Source organism: Narcine bancroftii, chromosome 10, assembly GCF_036971445.1.
Source record: "Narcine bancroftii isolate sNarBan1 chromosome 10, sNarBan1.hap1, whole genome shotgun sequence".
In the NCBI taxonomy this organism is placed as follows: domain Eukaryota; kingdom Metazoa; phylum Chordata; class Chondrichthyes; order Torpediniformes; family Narcinidae; genus Narcine; species Narcine bancroftii.
The window spans coordinates 93,951,039-93,963,294 of NC_091478.1; the positions used below are offsets into that span (position 1 = coordinate 93,951,039).

At 37.0% G+C, this 12,256-nt stretch overlaps 2 protein-coding genes across 16 annotated transcripts in view; one reads left to right on the forward strand and one right to left on the reverse strand.

Annotated features, from left to right (window-relative positions):
- The window catches only part of chtf8 (CTF8, chromosome transmission fidelity factor 8 homolog (S. cerevisiae)), an 85,909-nt gene extending 81,517 nt beyond the window's left edge, over window positions 1-4,392 (forward strand). Inside the window, exon 5 of the mRNA XM_069901932.1 lies at window positions 4,356-4,392. Coding sequence (XP_069758033.1) covers window positions 4,356-4,377 — 22 coding nt within the window. The 3' untranslated portion in view covers window positions 4,378-4,392. The remainder of the gene's footprint in view (window positions 1-4,355) is intronic.
- Window positions 1-12,256, reverse strand: part of fbxo31 (F-box protein 31) — a 34,307-nt gene that overhangs the window by 9,519 nt on the left and 12,532 nt on the right. For 5 of the 15 annotated variants that reach the window (XM_069901919.1, XM_069901913.1, XM_069901914.1 and 2 more), the window contains exons 3-7: window positions 11,020-11,106; window positions 9,290-9,366; window positions 7,532-7,699; window positions 5,534-5,608; window positions 1,929-2,038 (exon numbers count right to left, since the gene is read on the reverse strand). In XM_069901919.1, the coding sequence (XP_069758020.1) occupies window positions 1,929-2,038; window positions 5,534-5,608; window positions 7,532-7,699; window positions 9,290-9,366; window positions 11,020-11,106 (517 nt within the window). Of the gene's footprint in view, window positions 1-1,928; window positions 2,039-5,533; window positions 5,609-7,531; window positions 7,700-8,714; window positions 8,761-9,289; window positions 9,367-11,019; window positions 11,107-12,256 lie in introns of those variants that run through there. The other 10 variants (XM_069901917.1, XM_069901922.1, XM_069901921.1 and 7 more) reach the window with 3 other exon arrangements.

Here is a 12,256-nt window from a genome sequence, read left to right on the forward strand (position 1 = left end):
CTCTATGTTGAATATTTATTGGTTTTGAAGGGGGGTGGGAAGGGGGGAAGGGAAGGTATGGGGAAAAAAAGGGAGAAAATGCCATTGTGTATATTTAATGAGAAACATTTGTATATATTTTGGTTGATATGGTTCACAGTATGAAAAATTAAAAATTATTTTTTTAAAAAACATGAAACTCCTTTGCAGTTTAAAGCCAGCACTTTCCAAGCACCCCAGCATGAGGATGTCAGCTAGCACTCACAAGAATTCCATTCAACAGTAGCAGGGTCACCCACCATTCAATATCTTAACTGATCTTCCCCAAGGCCACAACTCCTTTGAGCCCATTCCCCATAGCCCTCAATTCCCTGATCATTCAAAGTTAGAATTAGATCTCTAATGAGTACTTATCAACTTTTCTGTGATAACCTTTTCATTCCAGTGAACATCTTGACAGCCTCCAATGTTAGTACAAAGGGACCAAAACTCTGCACTGATGTGGTCTCTTCAACACCCTGTAGAACTGTAATGCTTCCCTACTTCTAAACTCCAACCCTCTTGCAATAAAGTCCAACATGCCAGTTGACTTCCTAACCACTTGCTATATCTAACCACTAACTTGTCATTTGTGCACACAAATGTGCTCTGAATTCCACTCACCTGTGGTCTCTCTACCTATAAATATTCTTGTTTTGATTCTTCCTGTCCAAGAGTACCACTTTGCACTTTCCAACATTAAACCCAATTTGTCCACTCACTCAACCTACCTATATCCTTTTGCAGAATCATAACATTCTTGTTGCTTCGTGCCCTCCCACCTATTTTCCTGTCACTAGCATATTTGGATACCTTACACATTGTCCCCTCCAAGTCATTGATATAGATAAATCTAGGGCTAAGAATTGGTCCTTGGCACATTCCACTAGTTACAACTTTCCAATTCATTCCAACACTTGCCTTCTATACAATGACTAATTTTCAATAACATTAGCTCACTCTCCAATATATCAGCTCTGATCCCATGCATCAGATTTTTAAGAAGCATCCTATCAGAGATAGCAGAAGATTCAATGGGTAATTTTGACAATCCATCATGGTAAATTGAAGAGTTGTTATTGAGCAAGTAGCATGTCTTCAGGAGAGATGGCTTGGGTCTTACCAATATTTCCCATTCGTTCTCCAAAATGAAACATTACAAAGATGCACCCAAAATAAACCAACCACAATTGGAAGTTACCCTCAACATTGCTTGGCTCAACTTCAGTCAGTGTCCTCCCAATCCCATTCTTCATCCTATCTGACCACTCATACTAAGTATATCTCAACTGGCACTGAATTTTGTCCTGTTATCTGCACTTATCTAGACTGTACCACACACTCCAATTAGTGGGTGACTCAACCTGTGGTTTATTTGGTTCTGTCAGACCAACTGCTAGTGCTCAGATCCCCAGATGCGTGCCATTGCTGTAACATTCCAATGTTCAGTATTTCTGCTTCACCCTTCATTAAATCCTTCACAGAACGCTCACATATTATTAAAACATTATCTTCCTTTCATAAAACCATGATGACCTATTTTGATTGCATTAATTTTCTCTAAATGGCTAGATATTCCTTTCCTGATTACAGTTTCCAGTGTCTTGTCAGCCACAAATGTGAAGCTGAGCAGCCTAGTTTCTTTCATTGTCAAGAGTTTTAAGGCAAAATATTTCCCAAACTCAGGATCCATGAGATTGAAGTGGGTGAACAGCAATTTTAGGCCCCTCTCATCCCTGGCCCCTGCTTTTCTCCCTTGCATCCCACCCTCCTCAACCATGAACCAACCCCACTCCATCCCTCCCTCCCATCCACATACAAATTGATGATCCCAAAGTAGAAGCAAAACACATCTCCAAATGCTCTGTCAGACTGAGTGAACTCATGCTACCCCAGGGCCAGACACTCACTCATACTGACTGGTGTAGATAAATTTCATCAGGATTAGCTCCTGCATATGCTCGTGGAAAATATCCTCTAGGGTCCGACCCCACTCCTCTGCCAACCAGGTCCGGAATTCCTGTTGGAAAATCAAATGTTACCAAAGAAATGCTGAGTTACATAGTAGCCCACCATTCTTTCCATCACAAAAGACACACAGCCATCACTGATCACAGTACTACTCAATGGCTAGATGGTTTAGATCTGTTGCCAATGGTGTCCGCATAGTAGAGGGAAGTAGCTCTGCATCATTAGCCTCTGTCTGCAGTCAGCTTTTATTAGTAGGGGGCGAGGCCAAATAATGGGCTGAGTGAAGCCACAAACACCAGAAAAAGACACAGCCCTTTTTTAGAAGCACTCAGATGAAGCAACAAAAGACATAATTGTAGGTGATTTCAATTTCCCTCAGATAAAAACTGAGACACCAACCAGGCAAAGGGCTAGAACGGGACAAAATTTATTTAAATGCATCCAAGAAGGTTTTCTCAAACAAAATGTAAATGGCCCTACTTGGGAGGGTGTAACATTGGACCTTCTCTTGTAAGTGAAAGGAGTGTCAGCAGGAAGCACTTTGGAACCAGTGACCATAGTTTTTAAAAAGAATGGTACACAAGTTAAAACTTGGGGCAAGGCTAATTTTGTTGGCATCAGACAAGAACTTGAAAAAGGTTGATTGGGAGTGGCTATTTACAGGTAATGAGACATTGGTAAGTGGAAGGCCTTTAATACAGAGATGGGGAAAGTTCAGGAACATCACGTTCCTATTAGAGTGAAGGGCAAGGCTGGCATAATTAGGAACCTTGAGGCCTTTGTCAAAAAAAAGGAAGGAGGCACATGTCAGATCAGCATAGATAAGTTGAGCTGAAGGGCCCTGTTCCTGTGATGTATATCTCTACATCTAGGTATAGACAGCTGGGATTAAGTGAATCCTTGAGTATAGGTGATGTGGTACATTTAAGAGGGAGGTCAGGAGGACAAAGAGGGGTCTTGAGATTGCTGTGTGCATGGAAATCATGCCCCAAGAACATGACTTTTTTTTCTTTAAATGATAATATCAATGGGTTTGTCATACACATTGTACAATGTACAGATGCACCAAATTAATTATTCACTGCAAACCAAATAAATACTTCATTAAAAATTCCAATAGTATACATCAAATTACCATATAGAAATAGATAACAAATACAAAAGACAGATAAATATTGTTGTGGTTAAAGGTCAAGATTTGGCTATGCAGGAATATACCTCATTAATGATGAGCCAGTTTAAGATTTTAAGAGAATATATAAAGAACATTAGAGGTGACATGGTGAAATATACTGCAGAAGTCAGTAAAATTAAAGAAAACATTCAGAGAGTTGATCTGGAAATGCAGATGGTTAAAAATGATATGGGAATTTGCATAGGTAAAATTGAGAAAATTGAAAATTTAAGAAATTGCCTGGGAAATGCAGAGGAAGAAGATGATGGAAAAGATGGACATATTAGAAAATCAAAGTAGACAAAAATAATGTTAAGAGATTGTTGGTCTTAAAGAAGATACTGAAGGTAATGAAGATGCTGTGAAATATTTTTCCTAAAATGGATTCCTAGAGTTTTGGGAGAAGAAATTATTTCAAATGGTCTTCAGTTGGAGATGACTCATAGAGCCTTAAGGAGTCACAGTTACATGAGCCACCTCGGGCTATACTGGTTAAATGTTTATGTCATTCAGATAAAGAAAATATTAAGAACAGCAGTTCAAAAAGCAAAACAAAATAATGGAAATAGAATTTTCTTTTATGTGGATTTGAGTAAGGGAGTGGTGGACAGAAGAAAATAATTTAATTCAGTGAAGGCAATTCTTTGGAAAAAAAGGTTACAGGTCAACTTTCAGACTTCCAGCTACATTAAAGGTGTTTTAGGAGAACAGTCGACCTATATTCTTTGTGGAGGAAAGAGACGTGAGAGCCTTTGCAGAATCACTTCCTTCAATTAAGGAAGATCATCAAGTTAGAGAAGAACGCTGATGTCCTCAACAAGAACAAAAAAGGGAAGTGTTGTAAATACAGCTTAAGCCGAAGAGAGCCATGCCGAGGCAATTTAATAGGAGTTATAGAGAGGTCTGGAGGATCAGAGTGAAACAGTTATAATTGATGAGGCTCAAGTAAATGTTGAACTTAAGGCAGCTGGAGACAGACTTTTTCCATGAACTTTGTAATTTTTCCCCTGGAGTGAGGGGCAGATGTTTTCTTTCTTTTGTTAACAACCGCATGGTAGAAGGGAGTAGTGTTGTTCTTTTTTTTAAAATACAGCATTTTGCGTGGATTTATCTTTTTCTGTTGGAAGTAATTGTAATTTTTGAAATGTTAATTTTAAATTTATCTTTTTTCTTTATCTTTTTTTTGGAACAGAGAAACACAGGATTCAGTGTGATTTGATGGATGAGACCTAGAACAGGACTGAAAGAAAGTTGGAATTAAGATAATGGCAAGAAATAATACATTAAATTTTCTTAGTTTTAATGTTAATGGAGTGAACAATGAAATTAAAAGGAAGAAAGCATCAGCATATATGAAAAAAATGAAGGTAGATATTGCATTTTTGCAAGAGATACATTTAACAGAGAAAGAATATTTAAAATTAAAAAGGCAATGTGTTGGTTAAGTGGCAACTTCATCTTTTAATTTTAAAACAGGAGGAGTAACGATATTAATAAAAAACATTTCCAGTGAAAATTCAATGTTATAGTGGATCCTGTGGGGAGATGTGTCTTGATTCATTGTCAAATTTATTCTGAAATGTAGGCACAAGATACATTTTTACATTTAGCAGAATCATATGAAAACGTATTAATAGGGAGTGATTTTAATTGTTGTCTCGATCCACTACTGGATAAATCAACAAAATCAGTAGTGAGAGCTAAAACAGCAAAGATTACATTAAGTTTGATGAAGAATTTAATAGATATTTGGCGCAGAATCCTAAAGAGAGAGATTACACTTTTTATTCACATAGACATGATTCTTATTCAAGAATAGATTTCTTTTTAATATCACCACAATTACAGGGTATAGTTAATCAAGTTGAATAGAAAGTTAGAATATTACCCAATCATTCTCCACTTTCATTGGCATGTTTAATTTCTGAGAAAAAAGATTTATCTTATAGTTGGAGGTTTTACACTATGTTGGTGAAAAGAGTGGATTTTTGTGATTTTATAACAACAAATTCAATTATTTTTGGAAAAAATTCTAATTTAGTAGATAATAAATTTATTATATGGGATGCATTAATGGGATATTTAAGGGGTAAAATAATGTTATTCAGCAAAAATTAAGAAAGATTATATGAAAGAGACTAATCAGTTGGAACAAGAGATAGGAAAGTTGAAAAAGGATTTGCAAAGTAAATCTTCTAAAGGCAATTAATTAGTTAAAAAAAACTCCAATGTAATACTATTCAGACATATAGAACTAAAAAATTAATTCAGAGGACAAAACAGAGAATGATGGTTAATAAGTTCAAGGATTGCTTGTTCTGCCACAACGACACCGGGGAACATTCCTCACCTGGATATTTCACCACTCACCTCCTGCCTCCCTCCAGACATCCGGTGGAAATCTGTCTGATTGCATTTGGTTGAAAACTCATCTGTTTTCACAATCTAAAACAAAAGAACCTTTTTGGAATCTAAAATTACTGACATAAAATGAACCCTGACTGGATCAAATATTTAACCTAGGGCAATAAATGATCAAAACTTTGGATTCAGGGAAACATCAAACAATAACTGAATTAGTGGCCTTGGGACTAAGGCTTAGCCAGGACCACTAATTTCATGGGGGATCAGGGACCTTGATACAATGGGGCAGGAGAGGTGAAGGGGGAGCTAGATTGCATACCCTTGCAACAAGGGGCCTGGGTTTGGAGGGGGGGCCTGGAGACCATGGGCTTCAAGCTCTCCAGTTCCTTATTTTGTAATAAATTTTATTTATGAATATATAAAATACATAAATATAAACATACAAAAAACCCAACCCCCTCTTTAAAAAAAACCTATATACACCCCCTCCCCTTACCCCTCTAAAAAGAAAAACCCTCTTAACGAGGGAAAAGAAATTAGAAAAAACATATCAGTATATCAGAATGTGCCAAACCTTTACAATTTTCATTTTTTTTTAAAAACACAAAACACCAAAAATAATAACAATTGTACCTCCAAACCCATACGCCTCAAATATAGAGACCACATTATCACATAAAAAGAATAATTATTACACAAATTTTATGTTATCTTTTCCAAACAAACACATGCTTTCAATTTATTATTCCAACGACTCATATTCAAGTCCTTATCATTCTTCCACATAATCGCGATATATTTCCTGGCCACTGCTAAAGCTAAACAAATAAATTCACATTGAAATTTATCCATTTTTAAATCTTCTTATCAAAGTCATAATGTTCCCCATTAAAAAAAACATTGGATACAATATTAGAGTAACCTTGAATAAATCCTCCAAAAACTTTAATTTGTACCCAAAAAGACTTAACTTTATCACACGACTAGACAGAATGAAAAAAAAAGTGCCAATTTGAATTCCACAACAAAAACATAAATCCGAATGACTAAATCCATATATTTTTAACTTTTCTGGAGATAAATATAACTGATATAAAAAATTATAATTTACCAAACTATATTATCCATTAATCAGTTTAGTCATACTATCTTCACACATACTGGACCATTCATCTTGCGTTAATTCCAAAGATAAATCTTTTTCCCATTTATTCTTTGATTTATCTAAATCCAGTTTAGCCATCTTTTCTTGCAACAAAAAAATACATTTCTGAAATAAATCCCTTCTTTATCCATGTACAGTTAAATTTTCAAATTTAGTTAACTTAGATATCTTCAATTCTCATCCAAATTTTCCACTACTAAGGTAATATGCAAACAAAGAATGCAATGGCACCTCGAATTTTTCCCAGAGTCCATCAAAAGAAAGAAATATCCCTTCTTCAAAATAATCTGCTAACACTTTAATACCTTTCAATTGCCAAATCTTTAAATATTGATTGTTCATCAAGAAAGGTATTAACTGATTCTGATATAATGGAATCTGTAATGAAATTCTGTCTCCAATTACCAAATTTCTTTTATACCAAACCTCACATAAATGTCATAACACTGGTACATTATAATGCTGCAAAAGATAAGGATTCCATCTAAATATAAATTGATGTATAATAGAATCATAAATCTATGTTAGTTCCATTTTAGCACAGCTATGAGGTTGATTAACATCAAACATCTGATTAATAAATTTTAACTGGGCTGCTTCTTAATAATTCTGAAAATGAGGTAATTGTAGTCCTCCCAATGCATATTTCCATGTCAGTTTTTTCAACGAAACTCTCGCCAAATTACCTTTCTATAAAAATATTCTTACTGCCGCATTTAACTCTTTTAAAAACATCTTTGGAAGTGAACATGGAATTGATTGAAAAAGATATTGAATATGAGGAAAAATATTCATTTTGACACAATTCACATGTCCCACTCCTAGTCTTCACCACCTACCTGAATGTCTCCCTTATGTGATCCCTTGTGACCATACATACATTCCACTTCTGCCTTGTTCTTTTCCCAGAGATGAATTCGGAACAGGGGTTTGCAACGCATGGCATCATTGACACGGGGATCGTGAGGAGGCAGGTACATCCAGCCAATGATAAACAACCCATCTACCTGTGAGTTCACAAGACAAACAGCAGTCAGAATCTCATTGCAGCTTGTCCACAGAAAGCAACAATCATTCCATCCCCATCATGGTCACTGATCTTCATAATCTAGAGATTGAATCACCCACATCTAATACATCATGTTGGTGCTCATTACAGAACTCTTCATCTACGGCCACAAAGAGCAAACAGCCTAAAGCACAGCTGCAATCACAGAGTAGTTAGAAACAATGATGATAAAGTGATCAGAGTTACAGAGTTTGGATGGCAGGAGAATGAAAGAGGTGATAAAAGAAGATGAAGGCAAGGGGTGGATGTTAACGTTCATGGATTTTAATAAGGCATTTGACAAGGTCCACCATGGTAGGCTCATTCAAAAAAATCATAAGACATGGGATCCATGGAACTACAGCTGCATGGATTTGGAATTACAGAAGGCATAGAGAGGGTGATAGTAGATGGAATGCATTCTGCCTGGAGATCAGTGATGATTGGTGTTCTGCAGGAAATTGTTCTGAGACCCCTGCTCTTTATGGTTTAAATAAATGACTTGGAAGAAGAATTGGAGGAGTCAGTAAGTTTGCAGATGACACAAAGGTTGGAGGTGATATGGATAGTATAGAAAGTTGTCATAGGTTACAACAGAATACAGACAGTAAGTAGACTTGGACAGAGAGATGATAGAGTTCAATCTGAATAAAAGGGAAATGATGCACTTTGGAAGGTCAAATTTGAGGGCAGAGTGCATAGTAATGGTAGGATTCTTAGCAGTGTAGAGGAACCAAGAAATCTTGGAGTTCAAGTCCAGACATTCCTCAAGGTTTCCGCACAAGTTGATAGGGTGATTAAGAAGGCATATGGTGCACCAGCCTTCATTAGTGATGGGATTGAGTTCTAGAATCATGAAGTGATGTTGCAGCTCTGTAAAACTGCTTAGACCTCATGAGTATTGCTTGCAATTCTGGTCGCCTCATTACAGGAAAGATGTAGAAACTTTAGAGAGGGTGCAGAGGAGATCTTACCAAGATGTTGCCTGGAATGCAATGTTGACCAAGCTTGGGCTTTTCTCTGGAGCAAAGGACAAAAGGAGACTTAATAGAAATATACAAGATTACGAGAGGCATAGATAGAGTGGACAGCCAGTATCTTTTCCCCAGAGCGACAGTAGCAAGTACCAGAGGTCATCTGTTTAAAGGCAAGTGGAAGAAACTTTAGGGTAGATGTCAGAGGTTGGTGGCTGGAATGCCTTGCCACAGGTAATGGTACAGGTTGGTGCAATAGGGGCATTTAAAAGACTTGTAGATAGGCACATAGATGTAAGGAAAATAGATGGTGATGGATATGTGGTAGGAAAGGGATAGATTAATGGGCCGTTGTTATGTCAGCACAACATTATGGACCTGTTCTGTGCTTTCATGCTCTGTTCTAATTGTCAAGACATAAATTTAAGGCATATGGCTGTGGATGAAGAAAAATGTAAATTGTGATTTTAGAACTGGATAAAGAAAGTATACCAATTGCAACAAAATTTAACAGAATTTCAAAGATTCTGTTTGAAAATTAAAATTAGAGCAGAGTGTAAAATCTGCTTACTTACAACCACATTGAGCAGCCCTCCATAGGGCCCAATGTCCGGCTGCCACAAGCCCAGGATGTTACGATATGGATGTAGCACTGTAACACAGAGCAGAGCTAGTGTCAAAACTTTAATAACCCAAGGACTCTCAACCCCAAGGGAGTACACAAAGATCACAAAACTGGAAACAACAAGGAGTAGTGTACAAAAACCAGATGTCTGAAACTGGGCAAATTGCCAAATGCAGCTCAATTGCTATTAGCAAAATGGATTTGGTCCCAAGCATTAAACTTTGTGCAATTAGTGCAAAACCTCATGCCTTTTGATGCTGCTAATCAGACTAAGGGTTAATTTTGAGCAAAGCTCTAAGCAAATTTTAGGTTTAATATCCCAAAGATTTTCATTCAAGATTTAACTTCAATTCACAATAAGATGCAGCTGAAGTTCTGTCGTGCAACAAAATGCACTGCTCCTCACCAAAAGGAACATCACTTGAGTTCTTTGAATTCATCAATTCTTCAGTTAACCATGAAGCACTAAATTGCCTAAAGCAGGGGTGTCAAACTCAAATTCACAGAAGGCCAAAATTAAAAACTTGGACTAAGTCGTGGGCCAAACTAAATATTTATTGAAAATTTTCAACAACATCTGCATGTTTTCTCTTCTTTCAACATATGTAATGTTAAACTTTTTCTTATTGAAATAAATGTTTAATAATAGTTTTGGTTAAACTCTTTCCAGAAGAAGCATTAACAAATGAGAAATAAAATATTCAATAAATAATATTTCTCTATAGCCTTTAAGCTCCTTTTAAATGTATTTTTTTTCCACAAGCCAACAAGTCAAAAAAATAACAACTTGCTTCAATGACAAACAGGTTTGTCTTTTAAAATGATGAACATAGAGTTTGCCTCCCACCTGTCTTGAGAGGTCCTGTTTTCTTTCGTTTGGCCATTTTTCGTAAGGGGTTTATTACGTGTGAGTTGGGCGACAGGTCGCAGATGTTAATGAAAGTAAAGAGAGGAGGTGGGGGCGATTAGGGGGCTGACGCCAACGCATTTGCAAAGCATTCTGGGATTTGTAGTATTAGCCGTGCATGCGCTATACTGGCGCAGCGGCCAGCGGGCCAGCTCTAATACATATTTGATATGATCTTGCGGGCCAAATATAATTATACCACGGGCCAAATTTGGCCCGCGGGCCTGAGTTTGACGTGTGTGGCCTAAAGCAAGACTCTCAGCTAATACAATTAGCTGCAGGCAATGGTCCTGTGGTTCTGTGCTTCTCCCCTTTTGGGGAGGTGATGAGATACTAGTCCTTTAGGAGCAGTTCCAGCATAATTTCTACTCACCAAGCACCTCTCCCTCCTTCTCAGTCTCAATAGTCCATTAGCTAGGTTATCCACTGTCACTCAAATGTTCAGGGAGAACCATACTCCAATAATGCATAGAGTAGCACATGTTGCGAGCTAATGGCTATCAGCAAGAGTTATGGGCTAAAATTGCTTCCTGTTACTGAGAACCTTAGAACAAGTGAAATAATCAACTGTGACAAAGGAATCAGCTTTGCACCCCTCCTGAGCCTTAGGTATCCATCCAGCCCCATGTTGAGAGTGCAGTCTTGCTTTGTATTCCTTTCTTCTCCAATGTACTACCAAATCTGCCATTAGCAAAGCATTAACCATACGGTGAAACGGGACAGCTCACTCTCATGCAGAGCTTGTTAATAAATCAAACTAGAATCATACATACAGCGTGTGTACACGTCCCGGTATTCCACCTTCACACAGTCAGGAAGCAATTTGATGAACCTTCCCAATTTGACCCGAGGATTGACACCTAAACACATAGGTCAGTGAGACCAAGACTCGTGCTGCGAACTCCCCATTCAAACTATTGACAATCCATAAACTCAGCACACATACAACTGCACATCTTGAGAGATCCTCCAACAAAACCCAAGAATTGCAAGCTCTACTTCAAGTGATCTGAAGCAATTCACCACTCCTTAATAAGTCCTGTAACATGAACCCATCCATGATGAAGATAAAAGATCAGGAACTGTCTGCACTGGGTCACAAGACGGAGAAGCAGGAACAGGCTATTCAGCCTATCAAGTCTGCATATCTTCAGAAACCCATGCTCTACCACTAATTAATCATTTAAAAAATAACTTGGTACAAACCAGGAGTTTTACAGAATTTCATCCCGACACTACAGTCATACCAAGTCATTTCAATTCAGTTGGGCTGAATGGAGCACAGCACTGCTCCATCAGGCATCTTTGGGCCAGATCAGCAAGGCACAGACATTAAGATCTAAATACACTATCATAAAAGCTATCATCTTGAACATCCATATAATTATGTATATTTTATTTTTTAATATTTTTTTAATTTTTCACACTATGAACCATATCAACCAAAATACATACAAACATTTCCCTCTTAAATATACACAGTGGCATTTCCTCCCCTTTTTTCCACCCTACCTTCCCTCCCCCCTTCCCACCCCCCTCCAAAACCAATAAACATTCAACATATACAATACAATAAAATCATTAAACAACGTCATCACATAATGAAAAATAAACAAGAAAAACGTGTCATCTACTTTTACACACTGGATCAAGTAATTTTGTCTTATCATTTTAGGGGGGTGGAGGTCCAAAGCAAACCCTCTCTGTTATGTTCCATGTACAGTTCCCAAATTTGTTCAAATAATGTGACTTTATTTTTTAAATTGTATGTTATTTTTTCCAATGAAATACATTTATTCATTTCCATGTACCATTGCTATATTCTCAGGCTCTCTTCCAATTTCCAAGTCGACATTATACATTTTTTTTGCTACAGCTAAGGCTATCATAATAAATCTTTTTTGCGCATCATCCAGTTTGAGGTCTAATTCTTTATTTATTGTATTACTTAGAAGAAATATCTCTGGTTTTTTTTTGGTATGTTATTTTTTGTGATTTTATTTAATATCT